The following is a 20,944-nucleotide window of genomic DNA, read 5'->3' as shown; positions in this document are numbered from 1 at the left end:
CTTCAGGAAAAGATGGGCTTTACATTTCTGCAGTCATCTGATGAAAACCTGAAGCAGTTCATTTTGTTGTTGTTTTTCAAGACAGGTTTCTCTGTGCAGCCCTGACTGTCCTGGAACTTGCTCTGTAAACCAGGCTGGCCTCGAACTCACAGATCCACCTGCCTCTGCCTCCTGAATGCTGGGATTAAAGGTGTGGGCCAGCATTGTAAAAGTATTTTGTAAAATTCTGTTTAGAATTAGTCAGGCGATTGTGGCACATGCTTTTGATCCCAGCACTCAAGAGGCAGAGCCAGGCAGATCTCCTGAGTTTGAGACCAGCCTGGACTACAGAGAGAGTTTCAGGACAGCCAGGGCTACACAGAGAAACCCCATCTCAAATAAACCCAACCAAATAATACTTCTACAAAACCAATACTTTAACAAAAAAACAAAAAAACTCTGTTTCCAAAATTTCACTCTGTGTAATTATTTTTAAGGAAATGTATTGGAGACTAATATATAAACTTCTCTTTTCATCAAAGATCAAACAAACCAAATTTATGTAAAATAACTAAGTTTATTATTTTTTACTCTTACAACAGATAAAACTTAAGAAAACACTAAAATTCCTAAAATACACCCCAAGGCATTAATTACCAACATGAGCATTCACATCAAATATTCTGTTGTATATATATATATATATGTACACAGTGAAAATCTCTACAAATTAACTCACATATCCTTATAATCCTCGAAGTTTTTTAGGGCTCAAACTTATGAGGCTACCAGGTTATACAGGTAAATTATCCAGCTACTTTATTTAACTTTACATTTCTGTAGAAAGGTCTGTATAAATTCTTTTCACCAGTATTTGGATGTTCCTTTAACAAATATTATATAATAGCAAAGCATCCAAGTATAATATTGAACAATGGGCCATCATGGAATGTCTATTCTACTGTGAAATATTAAATGTATGATTAATTTGGAGCCACATATAATCCTGAGTATATGGAAGGAAAATGCCTAAGAAACTCATTTGTTAGCAAGCTCTAAGGATGAAAAGAACTACTTACATAAAAGGGAGGTACATGCAGAGGGTACAGCCATGAGGCCGGAATGCGCACACTGGGCACATTTAAGGATTAAAAGACCACCATCGTTGAAAGAAAAATCAAGAACAAATGTGCACTAGTATATAAAAGGGGCATAAAGTCAACAGCATCTCTTGTTGGCATTTGTTAAGGAGTGAGGCTTTACCCTAAGAACAACGAGCTTGAAGAGGTTTGACTTGGGGGTGGGAGGGGCTGGGGAGATGGCTCATGGTTAAGAGTCACTCGTTGTTCTTGGAAAGGACCTGGGTTTGGTCCTCAGCACCCACATGGTGGCTCATAGCCATCTGAAACTCTAGGTGTAGAGGATCTCATACCCTCTGAGGGCACCAGGCATGTGTGTGGCACACAGACAGACATGGAGCAAAACCCTCATACACACAAAATAAAATTTTAAAAGCTAAGAAAAATAAAGCGTAGACGCCCTAGTAAAATAAATGAATAATAAATAAAAAGCACCTGATTATAGAATGGGCCAAGACCTAGACACCTCATCAAAGAAGATGTACAAGTGGCAATAAGCTTTCAAAATGAAACTCAGCATCATACGCCATTTGGAATTACAAATTAAAAAAAAAGAGAAAGTGTGAGGTCATGGGTTCAATCCCTGTTACCTAAAAAATGATTAGAATGACCAAATTCTAGAACATGGGCAACTGGCCAGGACAGAACAATGGGCTAGAGGGGGCAGGAACGGAAGCATTCTGCCAGACAGCTCGGCAGTTCCTCACTCACACCATAGATCTGCAGTTCCCCCGGTTTTCAGCCAAAATGGGTTGAACACTTAGAACGACACAGCAACTTACACCTGGATGTTTACTCACAATTGCCAAAGTTTGGAAGCAGCCAAGATGCCCTTCAGTAGTGACACACCCCACAGAAAGGCGTTATTCCAAGCTAAGAAGAAATGAGCTATGGCGCCATAGAGGCATCGTGAAAGCTGTGTGTTGAAGAAGCCAACCTAAAAAGATTCCAATTACCCTGATAACAAACAGACTAACAGTTCTGAGGGATGAGGCATTAGCCTTAGACATTTTTCTAATTTTTCTAAAGCTGGTTAGTATTTGCCTAAAGCACAAAAACTCACTTGACATACTTTCCATTGCTTAAAAAAAAAAGGGGGCTCTGAGCTTTCTTAATTTAGAAAATGACTTAAGGGCACTACAGAATATAATAAACACAGCCTATGCATCATGTTAATGTTTCATGCTTGAAATACTGAACACTAATTACTGTGCTTTTTTTTTTTTTTTTTTTTGGTTTTTTGAGACAGGGTTTCTCTGTGTAGCTTTGCGCCTCTCCTGGAACTCACTTGGTAGCCCAGGCTGGCCTCGAACTCACAGAATTACTGTGCTTTTAACAGTCAAAATATGAGGGAATAATCAGATCTCCTTAAAGTAGCTTTGTATCATTTATCTGGGCAGTGAGGAAGATTTTTGACCACTTATATATCATTAAGAACTAATATTTGACTGATAAATTTTAATTTCATCTTTCACACATTGAGGAAAGAGATTAACAGTTTTATCCACGTCAAGATGTTTGTTTTGGAGGATTGATTCCATCTCTTCAAACACTTCTTTTTCCAGCTTCCTCATGTGGTCCAACATCGTCTTGCTTTTTTCCTAATTAAAATAACAAAATTAAACACACATACATGAATCTTAACATAACTCCAGTCCACTGCCAAGGTTTATTTATTCTGGTTTCTACTGGTTTGGTTATTCTCCTATTCTGTAGATGCAAAAGGAATGAAAAAAGAAAAAAACAATGGTTTTCTTTGGGGAAAAACGTTGCTCTAGATGCAGTTAATGCACAAATACCAACAGTAGTTATTTTTAGCTGAAAATATAAGAACAATCACACAATATTAATAAACAAGAACAGCAACATAGTATTAATAAAAAAGAAACTCAGAACAAGACAGGTGGAAATCTGCCTTAACTGTATATGAAGAAGTTTACTGAAAATCAAGACTGCAACGTTTTTGTGGATTTAGAGCTTGTGTATTTAAAGCCAATTTTATCCGATTAAGGAAACAGGCCTGCAGGTACACCTCAGTGGCAGAATGTCTGCCTAGCACGCTTGAGGACCTGGGTTCAACCCCTAGCACTGGGAAAACAGGATAGCAATGAATTCCTTCACACTATGGAAACAAAACAGTTATGTTCAAGAGGAAAAGGAATAAAAAGATAGTTCTTGTTTCAAGGAAGTGGGGGTGGTATCCATGACTCTTAGAGAAAGCAGCATTTTTCCTATGTGGACTGCTAAGGATTGAACTCAGGACCTTGTACATGCTAGGCAAATGCTCTACCTCTGAACCCACGTTTCCAGCCTAAGAAGAAATGGTTTTTAAATAGTTGAGAAGTCATCATCAACTGTGGATCAAGAGGAAGAACAGAACACTGTGTGTAAGTCAGCACCACTGTAAACTTCTGAAGAATTATGGAACAGAGTGCCACAAAATGCTGATTCCCAACATGAAAGGGCATGCATACCCTCCCAAAGAAGCAATGCGTTTCATAATAATGGGGAAAAAGAATTTTGTAAATAAACAGTATTTAAATAATTGACCACCTTTTTGGAAAACAAGCTCAGAATCCTTGCCTTCATGACATATAAAACAGATTCAGGATGGATTATAGAACTAAATGTTGTTAAATTTTATTTATTTATTCATTTGTGTGTGTGTGTGTGTGTGTGTGTGTGTGTGTGTATGTGAATGTGCCACCATGCTTTGCCTGGAAGTCAGAGGACAACTTGGAGGAGTTGATTGATTTTTTCTTTTCACCATGTAGGTCCTGGGGACTGAACCCAGGTCATTAGTCTTAGTGGTAGGTGCCTTTACCTGCTGAGCCATTTCAACCAGTCCTAGAGAATTAAATATTTTTTAAAAGCACACATATGTGGGCCAGTAAGATGGCTCAGTGGGTAGAAGTGCTGGCCACCAAGCCTGACGACCTGAGTTCGATCCCCAGGACCTAAATAGTCAAAGGAGAGAACCAACTCCTGAAAACTGTCCTCTGACTTAACACACAGACAGACAGACAGACAGACAGACACACACACACACACACACACACTATGGCATATGCATGTCCCATACATATACACAAAAATTAATAAATACTTAAAAACCATATATAAAAGAAAATACAGAAAAATTATAAATAATGAGGCAAAGCCAGGTGTTTTGAAGAACGAAATCAAGATGCCTTAATAAAACAACAAATACAATTAACTAAACTAAAATTTTTTGACATAAACATTTAATGTCAGCTAACTGACATTTAAAAAGTGACATAAGCTGGGGGGGTATTCACTATAGTCCTACTGCTTGGAAGCTGAGCAGGAGAGTCACTTAAACTCAAGAGTGGGAGTCCAACTCGGGCCACACGGCAAGAGCCTATCTTTATATATATTCATTTATATGTATACACATATGAGTGAATATTCATAGTTTTTGCCTTTTGAGGGAAAACAAAAGACTGACTCAAAACCAGCTGAGAAATAAATTAAGGAAAAACAAATAGCTAATTCACTGAGGAGAAAGTGTGAGAGTAAGCACAGATTTCCAGCCTCACTAGTAATAGGGAAATGTAAACGAAAGCTAGCATATTAGTGATTCTCCCTAAAGCACAGAAGTGATACTTAGAGAGGCAGAAGTGGAGCCCAGCTCTGTGCACTTCCCTCAAATTCCACTGTCTTCCGCTACTTTATAATGTCCACCAATAATATTCATTAGAGGCTGATCCAGTAATAGCTTTTAAACCAGTTCAACTCCGTTTACCAAATAGTTAAGACGGTCATAAAACCCACCTCCTAGAAGCAGTTTTATGGGGGGAAAGCTGCAGACATGTGAGTGCTATCATGAGCAATGAAGGATTTGTGGAGGTGGCTCAAGGGACCAGACAGACGCTCCTGCAAGTGTTGCTAAGGAGAATGAACGGAGGCACAAAGGACCGGACGGCCTGTAGTCTCAGTGGCTTTGGAGATGAGGCAAGAGGACCATAAATTCAAGCTCTGCCTGGGTTGTAGAGAGACTTCAAGACCAGTCTGGGCAACTTTAATGAGCCCTTGCCTCAGAAAGTACAAAGACGGTTGGGGACAGCTTAGTGGTGGAAGGACAGTCAACAGGTAGAAGGGACTGACGAGAAACATACAAGATGGCTGATCTTTTTCACGGGGGTGGGGTAGGGGGTGATTGGATGACTGACTTTAGATAGCCCTTCCATTTCCTTTTTAATCTTTTTTTTTCTCTCCAGAGGTGGGGAAAGGCTAGGAAGAAGTGAAGAGGTATGCTATATTATAAAATTGTCTTTCTATCTGTTCCACAAAATAAATACATGTCTATTTCTAGACATGCTATTTCAAGTGATATATTACTTTTCTAAAATGCTTCAAGTTTTAAAATAATGAGCATCTATCATTCTTATAACAAAAAAACCAAACAAAAACAAAACAACAACAAAACACTTAGCTGGGCATGGCAACACACACCTTTAATCCCAGCACTTGGGAAGCAGAGGCAGGTGGATCCCTGTGAGTTCGAGGCCAGCCTGGTCTACACTGCAAATTCCAGGCTAGTCAGGAATATACAGTGAGACCCTGTCTCCAGACTAAACAATAAACCAAACCCCAAACCCCAAACAAACAAACAAAAACCCCAGCTCATTATTTTAAGTCTACAAAATCTTGATCACTATTTTGCTTTTTGGCAGTGCAAGGTATTGGATTCTGGGGACTCAGACATGCCACATAAGCACTCTCTCACTAACCTACAGCCCCTTAAATCACTTTCAATCCTAACGTGGGGCTGCAAGATTCAGAACGTTATAGAAAAAGACCAGGTTAACTGCCCTTCAGAGACTTTTCTGGTGTGGAATATGTACTGAGCAAACTATGCAACTTCACTGGGTCTCAGAATCTTTATCAGAATAATATCTTCCTCATATAACTAATACAAATAAGGGATAATACATATAAAATACATTAAACAATACATATAAAACTATATATAATAAGTGTTCTGTAACTGTTAGCTGTTGTTATTATGTTCAAAATTCTAAATTTTTCTAAAAAGTCACAACATACATACTCCTTTTGTTGGTTTTTTGAAACAGGGTTTCTCTGTGTAGTCCTAGCTGTCCTGGAACTTGCTCTGTAGACCAGGCTGGGCCTCAAACTCACAGAGATCTGCCTGCCTCTGCCTCCCGAGTGCTGGGATTAAAGATGTGTGCCACCACTGCCTGGCCCACAACATACACATTCTTAAACAAGGTCAAAACTATATAGCTTCATCAGTCACTATTTCTAACCTTATTTTTTAAATGAAGGAAAGAAAGAAAGCTAATACTCCACAATTCAAAATATGAATTGAATTACACCTTAAACTGTTCTTACTGTCACAACAAAGAATAGAACCTAACCATACCTTATTGTTACTGATCACCTCCAAGGCTTGTTGATGTTTTTGGTAGAGTAGGTGTCTTCTGTCAGGCTTGATATATGGCTTCTTTGCCATGAGCCTTTCAAGTTCAAATGTTGGGGATTTCGTATCCAACAGTTGTGAAATATGTGGTACAAATATGAAAGGCTTAAAAACAGACCTAGAAGAAAGGGTCTTTATTGAATTTGCATGTCAAAATATAAAAAAAATTAACAATTATTGTGTCTTCCTAGATTCCTTCTAATTGAGGTTTCTAATAATAATGTGTATAGTCTAATTGGTTCCTCCTGTTGTGGAATATTATTTTAAGATGTATTACATTTGTTTATGCTGTGGAATATTTGTTTAATGATGCAAAGATGTGTTGTATTCTTTTATGCTGCATTTGTTTAACTCTGTGAAACTGTGTTACTTTGTCTGTCTAAAACACCTGATTAGTCTAATAAAGAGCTGAACAGCCAATAGTAAGGCAGGAGAAAGGATAGGTGGGGCTGGCAGGCAGAGAGAATAAATAGAAGGAGAAATCTGGGAAGAGAAGATCGAGGAGCAAGAAAAGGAGGAGAGGACACCAAGGGCCAGCCACCCAGCCACACAGCCAGCTGCAGAGTAAGAAGGAAAGAAAGGTATATAGACTAGAGAAAGATAAGAGCCCAAAAGCAAAAGGTAGACAGGATAATTTAAGTTAGAAAAGCTGGCTAGACTCCCAAGGCCAGGTATTCGTCAGTAAGAATAAGCCTCTGTATATTTACTTGGGAGCAGGGTGGCGGACCCCCAAAGAGTAAAAAAAACCATAACCAACTACACTTGCTATGTTAGTTATTCTCAGAATCATCTTCTTGTACATTTAGGCAAGAATGCAATGTTTTATTTAGCCTTGTATCTCCAAATGTCTATCAGATGGCCTGGCACACTAAGAATATTAGAAAACTAAAAGTTTGTCATTTGCCAGGGTGACAGCAATCCTAAGTGTCACAGATGGTAGCTATTACCTAAAGTAAAAAATTAGCACCAGAGTTTATGAGACATGGGTTTCGTCCTAGCTACCAAAAGATATCATTAATAATATGAGAAGCTGTAACATTGAAGAAGTGAATATAAAATTGCTTGTAATGTAATATACATTAAGTTTTATAAGAGATACTAATAAATTAACTCAAGATATGTTATGAAAGCCCTAAGGACACATAACTTGAATTGATAATATTTTACGTTGTACATGTATTTTCTAAATAGGGTGCATAAGTGTATCTGGTATAAGATCACTTAAGCTGTTTGCTGTTATTATCACTTAATATTATAAAGTTGGAAATCAGTAAGAAAAGTGATCTACTGTCTTGACAATGTTAAATATGCTTGTGGGAAAAGGGATCAGAGTAAATGCATATAAGAACCCATTAACCTTTTCTTCTCATAAAAATGAGAACCATTATACACACAGAGAAACTGCAAACTAAAATCCAAACAGACAATGCATTTAAGTTATAGCTTCAAGAGATGACTCAGTGCCTTGTAGAAGACAGGGGCTCAATTCCCAGCACCCAAATCAGGCAGCTCATGGCCGCCTGTCAGTCCAACTCGAGAGGATTGCATGCCTCTGGTCTCTACAGTCACCTGCACATTCATCACACACACACACACACACACACACACACACACACACACACACACACTTTAAAATAATAAAACTTTAAAAAGAAGTAATTGCTTAAGCAAATTCTACTGACAAAATCATCCACACACTAATAACTGTACCCCATCCCATGACCTCTGGGTGGTTTACAGTATTTGGGAACCTCACCTCTCAGGATGTGGAGTCCCTGTAAAGAAGTGAATGCAAGGAAGGCTGGAATCTTGAGGTAAAACAGAAACCATACTTGCGGTGGTTAGGAATTCCCCCTTCATATTGATGCCACTTGGTTTATCTCGAAGAATTTCCGTCATTGTTTCAAAAGTTATGTTTCCTGAGGAAATAATCATAAAACCCATCAAACAATGCATATATTTTACAAACCTAAGCTTCTTTTGCTACTGATAAGATAAAACAATACATATGGGTATTGATTATCCAGCACCAAAATGGTGTGTGTGTGTGTGTGTGTGTGTGTGTGTGTGTGTGTGTGTGTGTGTGTGTGAAGAGTATGAGCGTATGATCATTACTGACCTGTGCCTCTACTCAGCATTTATATCAGCCACAAATTCACACATCCAATCCGTTGTGTATGCTACTGTGTCACGATGTCTGTTCTAGCACAGAGCAAATACTGACTGACTGTTTAACAACAAAATAAAAAGTCAGTGTGGAGAACACGATGGTGAAGAAAGCTATGAAACCTATTTAGGGCGCTGGAGGGATGGCTCAGTGGTTAAGAGCACTTGCTGCTCTTGTAGAGGACCCAGGTTTGGTGGAGAAATAGGAGAGGACCAATAAACCTCCAGACTGATCAAAGTCTGAACCTGAGTTTAGCAGAAGAAAAGGAAGACTTTTATCTCAGTAGCCCTGGCTGCCATTTCTAAGGACATCTTAGCAAAGCTGTCACAAGTGAATCCTTGAATTAAAAAGTCAGCCTTGTCAAGCAGGTGGTGGTGGCACTCGCCTTTAATCCCAGCACTTGGGAGGCAGAGGCAGGTGGATCTCTGTAAATTCGAGGCTAGCCTGGTCTACAAAGCGAGTCCTAGGACAGCCAGGGCTACACAGAGAAACCCTGCCTCGAAAAACAAAACAAACAAACAAAACAAGTCAATCTTTGGGGGATGTGTAGTTCTGAAATAGCCCTGCCTGAGTCTCCCTACAGCTCTGCCACTGAGCTGTGGGAAATGCAGTCACACCACCATGGAGTCTCTGTGGATTTCAGTACTGCCCCTGTGGCCACAGAACATAAAGTGTCATTCTGAAGTCCATTTTCATTTATTTCGCCCCAGGTACTCCCCGCTTCTCTTTCTCTTCACCCTCTCCCGCAAACCCTGCTTCTTCTAGCTGGGACCAGCTCCTTCCACCCCACCTCCCTTTCCTCTTTCCTCCTTCCCTACTTTTCTCACTTCTCCCTACTGGTACTAAGGACGAATTAGACCAGGGTGCCATGCTAACCCGTGACCCATGCCTCCACCACACACACTCCTTCCTTTCTTTTTAAAACTGAGATAGAGTTTTGCTAAGTTATCCAGGCTAGTTCTCAAACTCACAATCCTCCTGCCTCAGTCTTCTAATAGCTTTGGCTATAAGCATGTAATACTACACTTGACTGGAATTTATGTATTTACTTATTGCCTAAAGAATGTTTTTAGGGGGTTGGGGATTTAGCTCAGTGGTAGAGCACTTGCCTAGCAAGCGCAAGGCCCTGGGTTTGATCCTCAGCTCAAAAAAAAAGAAGAATGTTTTAGTGCCCAGTGGTGAGTGATGAAATCTCTCAGTTTTGTTTCAACTTTGTATTTGGAGAATATTTTCACTAAGTTGAAATTCAAAAATAGTAGATACCATTTCTCCACCTTAAGGATGTCATTTTCCTGTCTTCTGGGTTCCATCCTTTCTGCTGAAAATTAGCTGTCAGTTTTATATCTTCTCGTGCAAATATTATTTTCTTTAATTTAATAATAAATAAATAATTTTTTCTGGTTTCTCTATGAAATATTATGATTATGTGCCAAGTTAGTGTCTGCTTTGTGATCTGTAGAGCTGCTTTGTAGCTTTGATGGCTTTTATTAATTAGAAAAAATTCTCAGCCAGTATCTTTCAAATACTGCTTGTGTCTCTGTATTCTCTCCTTTTCTGCTGAGACTGTAGCAAGCTTTCCTGTCAGACTATCTTTGGACCACCAGCCCGCAATTAGTGATCTGGAGACTTATTACTAATTATGAAAGCTTGGTTTTTACCTTAGACTTGTCTCTACTAGCTTTTATAACTTAAATTAACCCATACTTTTAAATCTACCATGTGGCATTACCTCTCTTCCATCTTACACCTCCTGTCTCCTCTCTGTGTGTGGCTGGCAACTCTGTCTTTCTTCTTCCCAGAGTCCTCTTTGTCTCCGGAAGTCCTGCCTAACCTTTTCCTGCCTAGCTATTGGCTGGTTAGCTATTTATTAAACCAATCAGAAGGCATCTTGGCAAGACACATCTTCACAGTGTAAACAAACATTCCACAACATGAGACCACACACACACACACACACACTTGAGAGATGTTTTCTCTGGATCCATGCCCCTTTCATTTTTTCCTTTATTTTCTGACTTTTCTCTTTTTCAATTAGGGTATTTTCTACTGACCTTTTATTTGCTATCTTTCTTCTCTGCTGTGGATGATTGATTGATAAATAAAACTGATTGGCCAGTAGCCAGACAGGAAGTATAGGTGGGACAAGGAGAGAAGAGAATTGTGGGAAGTGGAAGGCTGAGGCAGAGAGATGCTGCCAGCCGCCAAGATGAGAAGCAGATGTTAAGTCACGAGCTACGTGGCAACTTATAGATTAATAGAAATGGGTTAATTTAAGATATAAAAACAGTTAAAGAAGCCTGCCATGGTCATACAGTTTATAAGTAATATAAGTCTCTGTGTGTTTACTCGGTTGGGTCTGAGCAGCTGCGGGACTGGCGGGTGAGAGATTTGTCCTGACTGTGGGCCAGACAGGACTGAAGACAACTTCAGCTACACTTCTCTGTTTAATCTGTTGTTGAATCAATCCGATGAACTCTTAGTTTCAGTTACATTGATTTTCTGTTCTATCATTTCCATTTGGTTCCCTTGTCTACAGATTAAATTCTCCATTTTCTCTTTCTCTTTGCTTTCTTTTTATTTCCTTCGAGACAGGGTCTCACTATGTTACCCTGGCTGGTCTAGATCTGAATATGTAGACATACAGGCCTTGACCTTGAGGCCATCCTCTTGTCTTCTGAGTGCCCAGACAGGAATGCGCCACCATACCCAGCTCAATCCATTTTCTTCATCTAATTCTCAAACATATTTTTTGTTGTTAAGAAAAAGTTTTAAAGTAATTTTAACTTTAAATTCTCTTTCTAATAAAGTTAGTATGTGGATAGCCTGAGAATTGGTTTCTAATGTCCACTTTTTTTTTCTCTTGGTTTTCAGTCATTTGGTCCTATTTCTTGGCAAACCTGATAATTTTTTTTTCCATTTTCATCTGTGTTTAGACACGTTTCACATGTGATTACATGTGGTCGTGCACATGCATATGAATTCATGTGGAGTCTTGAGGGTAATATCTAGAATCACCCCGATTCCTCTTCCACCTTATTTACTGAAGGGCCTCTTAAGCAAACCCATCTTGCCAGTATAGCTAGCTAGTGTCAGGGGTCAGCTTGTCCCAGGGATCATGACCCTTGCCTTCCAGGGCTGGCATTACAGGCAGGCCCCATACTCATCTGACATTTACTGTGGGTTCTGGGAATCTGAACTTGGGTCCTCATGTTACACAGCATGTACTTTAACTGAGATCGCCACAGATGATTTCTGACTGAATGCAGAATATGGCAAATGAAAATTTGTAAAAGCTCTGCATGGACTTTTCTTTGTTAAAAGATTTATTTATTTATGTACTTTATGTATATGGGTGTTTTGTCTGCATGTACACCAGAAGAGGGCACCAGATCCCATGGAACTACTGTTATGAATGGTTGTGAGCTGACATGTGGGTGCTGGGAATTGAACTCAGGACCTCTGGAAGTGCAACCAGTGCTTTTAACCATTGAACCATCTCTTCAGTCCCCAAATTTGGATTCTCTTTTCATTTTGTTTTTGCATGGAGTTTTCTTACATAAAGATTTAATAATCATCTGGAAATAAATAAGATACATAGAGATGACTTGATTCAGTTGAGATGGGTCTCCTCTGCTCGTTCTCACCTCTGAAAAGTAGCAGAACTCTGGGATCTCAACTGGACACTTGGGCCACTCTCAACTCCTGCCTCTCAGCTGATCCTCAAATCAAGTTGTCTTAAGGCCTACGACACTCTTAGGAGCTCTGGTTAGCATTTGATGGCCTTAAGAATTACTTTCTGCTTAATTACTCTCTGTTTCACCCTACCTTTAAATTATAACAGAGAAAGCTGGGTTCTTGGGCTAGGATGTGTCTCACTGTCTAACAGGTCCAAGGTGCTGGATTCCCTATCCAAAATGAAAGACTGGAAAGTAAGAGAGTGGGAAGGCCCACACACAGCACTGTGCTTCCATCTGAGCTGTCTGGGGTGCTGATTCATGCCTTCAGGCAGTGGGCTTTCCTTCTCGGGTCCTAAGCGCTATTCTTAGGAGGCGATCAGTCTAATTAATGCCAGGTATTTCTTTACAGCCAGCAGTAAGCTTTTACCCATTCCGCCACTGTGCTTCTCATTCATCAACTACGTCAGCCTCCTGTTACCTAAAGCAATACCAGTTTCCTAGTCATAGCAATCAACATGTAACAATGAGAGCTTTATAGAAATGTAAAACATCCCCCCCCCACTCCATCCCCCCACAAGAGCCAAAGACTATCTAACAAACCCCATACCAGTCACCGGTATAAAAGAGAGACCCCCTTTCAAGTTGTTTCCAGGGGATTACAAGAGATTCCCCAAACAATACAACCTATTGCTGCCGCCATGGGTTGCCTCCCCCAAACTGAAGATCAAGTCTTTATTGCCCAAGACCACATTTTGGACAAAGGACTCAGCAAATGTGAGCTGGAACTAACTCAAACGCCTCCTCCCTAGAGCTAGCTTACGTATTACCAGAAGCTCTTATGCAAGCTGCTAAGGTAGCAAAGCATTCAAAAGTCTTACTCAGCTATGACGCCTCTGAACCACACGGACCAGCATGGCAAGATCCCTAACGGTGCGGTGATGGTGGCTGTCTAATTAGACTCAAGACCTACTTAGCAGGAGGGAAGCCATGCCTTCTACTATAAATCTAGGCAGCTACACATGACTAGTGAGGCAATGGATGTTAAAGAACTGACTCGCACCACTTTCCTAACCCAGTATAGATCCTAACTGCAGTCTATACACTTACCTTCATATCACAGATAAGTACAGATTTCTCCCCTCATCAGAGAAGCTTTTTTTGCAGCAAGAGCCCACTACAGAAAGTCACAACTAATCAGAATACGGAGAAGAACAGAATGTGGGGCGCCCAGCCCCAGCTGATGTATCTACAAGACAGCTCTTGCAACCAAGGCTCAGGGGACATCACAAAAGAAGAAGGATTGCAAGGCAGAGGACCAGTTGTGAGGCTTGCCCTCTGTCAACAATACGGCTGCCTAAACGAGACGAGTAATTCCAACAACAGTTGACATCCTGATACAGATGGAGGAAATCTAATGGCACCCGATCCCCTAGATGAAGAGTTCCAGGTAATTAATGACTGCTGAGAGATGGAGACTTAAGCCTTCCCCGGGGATGAGCCCCAACTCCAATAGTAAGTGGTCAGTCCTAGAAACATACACATGGAGGCAACATTGAATGGGCTCAGCAGGTTATATTTTTAATGTAGGTTTATATGTAACAACAATGACTAAACAGGAGGAGGCCCATAAAGTTGGGAGAGGTGGCCATACACAGGAAGGGTAGGAGACAAATAATGAAATTATATTGTAATTAAGTTGGAAAAAAGTAAAATATGATTGCTGCCATTAGGTACACTAGGATATCTTATGTGGAAATGTTTGGTTATTATATTAAAATTGTATCAGTTCTAAAATAATCTTCATTTACCTATGGGTGACTGACTACAGGTTTTTCTTTCCTCACAAAACCCTACAATACTTGGCACTGGAAGCACAATTTAATATCGTGTATGTGCTTGGTATACATCAGGCCCTGGATTATCTCACAAAGACACTCTAAAAGGTAAGACTCCCCTTCCTCTTCTCTAGTATGAGGGCCAAAAGGAAAGTTCACAGAGAGTCTGGAGCCAAATTATGATTTTTGATGTTTCAGTGTTAACTTTCATATGAACGAATCTAATGTTCTGTTGTTAAAGATACAGCTACCAACCATTTTATATTCACAGCAACAGATTTTATACACACATACATGCTCTTACCTAGTTTCTTCCTAATATAGCTATGATTTCAGGTTCAAAAAATACCTTACTGAATTTACAGATAACTTGTTAGGGAAGCTATGCCATATCTTTTCAGTAAATCTTGAATAATACTGGGGAGAAAAGAGGGATACATCTATATTCAGCCCTTGATATTAAATTTAACAATAAAGCAAAACCCTACCATTCACACCTATCTATCAGGCACAAGTCTTCAACATCTAGTGCGATTTTAAAATGATTCAGATCTAAATTCCTATAAATGGCAAGTTTTAATAAAAAAAAAATGTCAGAACTGTAACACTGTGATAATATAGGTATTATGAAAATGTTTTCAGGATTCAAAACCTACAATTCTCAAAATGAAAGAAGGATTTCCGTGATCACTGGAGTACGAGAGCTGTAAGTAATCCACTAGCAAGCATTGAATAAGTACTGGGACTGCAGTGGAAGGTTCAGCAGAGTGAATGTAAAACACAGGGTACAATTTCATAGCAATTTCAACTGGTTACTTAAAATACACGCATGAATATAGACACAATTTGGATATACATGCAGCACACTTAATAGCCATCAGGTAAGGACAGATGGAAAGAATTGAAGTAGGCTCTTTTATCTAGAAAAATCACAGCAAATTTTAAACATAATATATCAGTAGACAATTTCATATGGAACTATTGGAGAGACATTTATTCTTTTGGCAAAGCATAGAAAACTGGGTGAATTGTATATCACACTTGAAAAAATGAAGTCTGTGTCAGATACATTCAATACTATACTCTTGCGTGCATTTCAGTCTGTGATTCCCTGTTATTTTGCAGTTAAATATGACAATTATTCCAATGTAGCAGCTAATTAATGTATAACATTCTATTTCGGTTTTCTTCCTTTTGTCCAATTATCCTCAACCTCGGGATTCTTGACATTTTCCTTCTATCGTGTTTGTCTGAGACATAGTCTTACTAGACAGTCCAGGGTGGTATTGAACCTGTTTGGTTCTTCCTGCCTCAGCTACCAAATGCTGAGTCCTCGTGACATCAGGCATGAGTCCTCACAGCTGGTTCATTCCTTTCCATTTTGATCATGCGCTGCTGACGTCCGGTGTTGTGAGGTTGGGTGGTTGTGCATGTGTGCACGCAGAGGCCAGAGGTGAACATCAGGTTCCTTCCTGTTCTTCCCCACCTCACTGATTCAGCTGGACCAGCTAGCCACTGAGCCCCTAGATCCCCACCACTGGGATGTCAGGCACCTATTACCACATCTGACTTTTATGTGGGTGCTGGGGCTCTGAATTCATGCCCTCGTGAATTTATCAAGCACTTTACCAACAAGGTCATCTCATCAGCACACACACACACACACACACACACACACACACACACACACACACTTTGAGACAGGGTATCATGTAGCCCAGGCTGGCCTTGAGCTAATGATGACCCTCCTGCTTCTACTTCCCAAGGGCTAGAATTCAGCATGTGTCACCTGGTTTTATGTGGTACTAGGGATCGAACCCAGGGACTTGTGCATGCAGGGAAAGCGCTTTATCAGCCAGACTACACCCCATCCCCCGGTCTTCATTGTTTTAAGATTATCTGTTAATTTTTAGGTTCTTAAAAATTATTGCCAGAAAAAAGTATGAAATAGTAAATCATTTGTTAAATTATTGTCAAGTTGCAATTAATTCAACACTTCTTCATTAACCTATTATGTACACACAACTGACTAGTACCAAACAATGAATTAAAAAAAAAACCAAAAAACTAAGAGCAAGTAAGAAAGCTTGGTTTTCATCCAGTTTCTCAGAGAAGATAAATGAAGACCACAAGCACAGCTTTCTTGCTTATAAAAATGAAGATGCTATCTATTTCTCACGGCTGCCTGTGGGATACAGGGTAAGAAAAATCACTCTGCAGAGTAGCCTTGACAAGCCTGGAAGACAGCAGAGTGGCAGGTGTTACTGTAATGGCTACTCTTGGGTTACTTTTACAGTAATAATAATGCCTAAAATAAAGATCCTTAATGTAACATGCTGTGCCATTTTTAATAGACCTGCCACGGCAGGGTGGGGGGTTGGGAGGGAGGTGTGTGTTAAATATTTGTAAAATGTCAAACCAACATTGAAAAGCTTTATAGGAAACTTTAAATTAGAAGACATTCTTTTGGCTATTAAAGTATCCTAAGTTAATAAATACCCTGAAAAATTTAAGTTGTTCTAAGAATGTTCTGCCACAAACCTTATTTTACCATACCAAATAGCCAACATAAGATTAATCTATTTAATGAATACTTAAAGGCAAATATCAATCACTGAATTATCCATCTCTCAGTAGTTGCTTTCTGATTACTTATAGAAACATTTTATATGGGTTGGGCATGGTGATTCAGACCTTTAATCCCAGCACTTGGGAGGAAGAGGCAGGAAGGTCTCTGTGAGGTCCAGTCTAGCCCAGTCTACAGAGCAAGTCCTAGGCCAGCTGAAAATACACAGTGAGACCTGGTCTCCCCCCGACCCCCCGCCCAAAAAAAATCATTATTACTATTCTTCAAGTGAAGAAGGTAGATCAGTTACATATTTTCATTACAATTACCCTTTTGGAAATTATCTGCCACTTAGTAATCTAAATTAAAAGCACTTTGCTGAAATTATTTGGTAACAAGTGAAGAAAGGTATATTGGAAGTTCTTTTCTCTCTTTCCTTTTTCTTTTGAGACAGAGTCTCACTATGTAGCCCCAGCTGGGCATAGAACTGAGATCAGTTTGTTGTCAAAATCAGAGATCCTTGGTCTCTGCCTCCTGAGCACTAAGCTTAAAAGATTGTACAACTATGGGCTGGAGAGATGGCTCAGAGGTTAAGAGCACTGCCTGCTCTTCCAGAGGTCCTGAGTTCAATTCCCAGCAACCACAAGGTGGCTCACAACCATCTGTAATGAGATCTGGTGCCCTCTTCTGGCCTGCAGTCATACATGCTGTATACATAATAAATAAATAAATCTTTAAAAAAAAAAAAAAAAGGTTGTACAACTAGAGGTTATTTTTTAAGAGTCAGTAGTAATCCAAAATAAAAATGGGGAAAAAAATAACATAAATAAGCAATTTATAGAAAATTACAAATTCTTAACAAAAAGTGTCTAATCCCATTAATAAATGACATTTCTAAATAATATGCTAATTTTGCCTATAAATTTGCATGAGTAGAAAAAAGTAATGTTCTAACCAATAAGCATATTAGAAACTGGCATTCGGGGCTGGAGAGATGGCTCAGTGGTTAAGAGCACTGGCTACTCTTCCAGAGGACCCAGGTTCAATTCCCAGCACCCACATGGCAGCTCACAACTATCTATAACTCCTGTTCTAGGGGATCTGATACCCTCACACAGACATACATGCATATAAAACACCAGTGTACATAAAATACAAACAAATAAATTATATTTAAAAAAAGAAACTGGCATTCAAATATTGTTGGTGTAAATCTGAATTAATGAAACTTTCTGACCTTTTCCAACATATTTCAAGTCTTAAAATATAATGATCAGTGAATAAATACATAATATATATAGATTTCCCACTTCATATTCTTCCTTCAGAAACTCATTCTAGGATAGAAATCATGGATATAATATAAATAACTACAAGCAGGTTATATAATTTCCAGTAATGAAAACTAAAACCTATTTTTAAAAACATGGCTAGCTGAAGTCTGATTCAGACAGTCTTTACTATATAACGATTAAAATACTACTACAGAGAAATAAAGGAGGTTATCAAAATACTAGAATAATACATCTGTTTTTAAAAGTTTTGCATATTTAGCCAGGCGGTGATGGCGCACGCCTTTAATCCCAGCACTCGGGAGGCAGAGCCAGGCGGATCTCTGTGAGTTCGAGGCCAGCCTGGACTACCAAGTGAGTTCCAGGAAAGGCGCAAAGCTACACAGAGAAACCCTGTCTCAAAAAACCAAAAAAAAAAAAAAAAAAAAAAAAAAGTTTTGCATATTTAAAACTAAACAATTTATACCATGCTGTGGGATAATGCTTTTGTACACTGGTTTAATAAAATGCTGATTGGCCAGTAGCCAGACAGGAAGTATAGGTGGGATAAACAGATGAGGAGAATTCTGGGAAGAGGAAGGCTGAGTCAAGAGACCCCAGTGAGCCACCCAAGGAACAACATATAATGGGACACAGGTAAAGCCACAGAACATGTGGTGACACATAGATTAATGGTTATGGGCTAATTTAAGATATAAGAGCTAGCTAGCAAAAGGCTTGAGCCATGACCATGCAGTTATAATTAATACAAGCCTCTGTGTGTTTACTTGGGGGACGTGAATGGGAGAGATTTGTCCCGACCACCAGTAGGCCAGGACACAGGAAATCTTCCGACTACAACATTATGTATTGCTAACTAAAGAAAAAATCATGCCAGATGCAATGACACAGGCTTGTATTCCCAGGCAGAAGCAGGAGGTTCATGAGTTTGAGGTCAACCTTGGCTATATGTCAAGACCTTGTTTCAAACACAATAAAGTCATGGGGGCTGGAGAGACAGCTCAGTGGTTAAGAACACTGGCTGCTGTTCCAGGGGACCCAGGTTTGATTCCCAGCACCCATATGACAGTTCACAGCCATCTGTAACTCAAGCACCGGGGGATCTGATGCTCTCTGTGGGCTTCCAATGCCCTCCTTGGGCATCAGGCATACAAGCGGTGCACAGACACACGATGCAGGCAAAACATATGAAAACAAAATATTTTAAATTAAGAAAATAAAGTTATATGCAAAACACTCTGCGTGCATGCTACTCTTTCAGAGAGAGAATGAATGCATACGCAAGACTGTCTCATTAAGCAAGTGTCATCTCTAGAGACCATAAAAAGAACCGCATATGGGAAAAGGAACCGAATGTGGAAGGCAGGAGAGAGACTTCTGTTTGCTCTTGTGTACTTTAGTTGTGAATCCTGTAAATACATGTTCTGAGTAGAAAAGAAGCACAAACCATTAAAGACACAGGCATGAGTTCTCTTCCACTGTGACTATGTACATAGCACCTGGACCAACCCTCTTTGATCCAGCTGTAAACTTGAGACAATACTGTAAGCAGCTGCTGGAAATCTTTGTCCAGTTAACAAAAATGAGACAATCTGGAGGACCCGACGCAGCGCAGGGTATTTCCCCGTTTTGTTGTGACTGCAGTCTGGGTAAACCCCATGCTGTGCCATGCTGTGCCATGCTGTGCAAGCAACAGTAGGAATTCTTGGTCTTTCTGGTCTGAAGAATCAGAAGTCAGCCACAGACACTGGAAACTGAGGGAGAAGTTCCATGAAGCTAAGAGAGGAACTCTAAATTACTTTTTCTTGTTTTACATTTTGTTTTTGTTGTTGTTATTGTTTGTTTGTTTGTTTGTTTGTTTTTGAGACATAGTTTTGACATGCAGTCCAGGCTTGTCTTAGATGCTTGGATTATAAGTATGTACCAGCACCTAGCAGAACCCACGATTGGGCGTGGGGAGCTGCAACTCTCTACTTGACTCCTGAAAAATCATGAGGCAGACTGGAAAAGCTTAGCATGAATGAACTGACCTGAACCAATTAAAGTGTCTACTCAAAAAGGACTTGCCTATTTCTTATTAGGTAAGTTTTTAGTGATCTGTGGCTTGCAAGGAATTGGACCATTTCATCTGAGTTACTGCATTTCTGCGCACAGAACTGTTTATGGTGTTCCTTTACCGTCTTCTAGAAAACTCTTTTATTCCAACCTGGAAGCTTGTGTTTTCTCATTTTGTCAACCAAGTAAACCTTATTGAAGAACCGGTGTTTTATTAGTCCATTTTCTCTATTAGTTGGTTGTTTTCAATTCTGTTGATTTGGGCTCTTTAATTAATTTCCTTGTTTTTCTTTTGTAATTTATTTTTGCCTATTTTTTGGGGGGGTTCTTAAGGTGAAATTTGCAACATTGAGGGTTTTTTTTGTTTAGTGTATGTATTTAACACTATAAATTTAATCATAAACATTAGTTTCATTGTAGTCCATAGATTTTTGTATACTGATTTTCATTTCCACTTTGCTCAAAAAAAAACTTCCTCATCTCCCTTGAAACTTTTTTGACTAACAGATGAAAGGAATGCATTGGTGATTTTCCAGATATTCCTTTGTAACTGATTTCAAATTTAATTATTTTATAGGCACAGGCTGCATTTGTTACATTTCTTTTAAAATTTTAAGATTGGTGTATGTTCCATGTATACTTGAAGAGTATTTTATTATTGCTGGATAGCATTCTATAAACATCAGTCAGATCCAGTGACTATGAAATTATTCAATTCTATAGTATTCCAAACAACCAAGTGCCATTGTACAAGACACAGCTCCAAT

At 39.4% G+C, this 20,944-nt stretch overlaps 1 protein-coding gene across 2 annotated transcripts in view; it reads right to left on the bottom strand.

Annotated features, from left to right (window-relative positions):
• Positions 1-2,469: 2,469 nt before the first annotated feature.
• Scrn3 (secernin 3) overlaps positions 2,470-20,944 on the bottom strand; it is a 29,538-nt gene continuing 11,063 nt past the window's right edge. For both annotated transcript variants that reach the window (XM_059260703.1, XM_059260702.1), the window contains exons 6-8: positions 8,342-8,504; positions 6,529-6,703; positions 2,470-2,719 (exon numbers count right to left, since the gene is read on the bottom strand). In XM_059260703.1, the coding sequence (XP_059116686.1) occupies positions 2,549-2,719; positions 6,529-6,703; positions 8,342-8,504 (509 nt within the window). In that variant the 3' untranslated portion in view covers positions 2,470-2,548. The remainder of the gene's footprint in view (positions 2,720-6,528; positions 6,704-8,341; positions 8,505-20,944) is intronic.

Source organism: Peromyscus eremicus, chromosome 4 (genome assembly GCF_949786415.1).
Source record: "Peromyscus eremicus chromosome 4, PerEre_H2_v1, whole genome shotgun sequence".
Classification (NCBI taxonomy): domain Eukaryota; kingdom Metazoa; phylum Chordata; class Mammalia; order Rodentia; family Cricetidae; genus Peromyscus; species Peromyscus eremicus.
The sequence above is the reverse complement of the archived record's forward strand: the minus strand, read 5'-3'. Positions and strand labels throughout refer to the sequence as shown.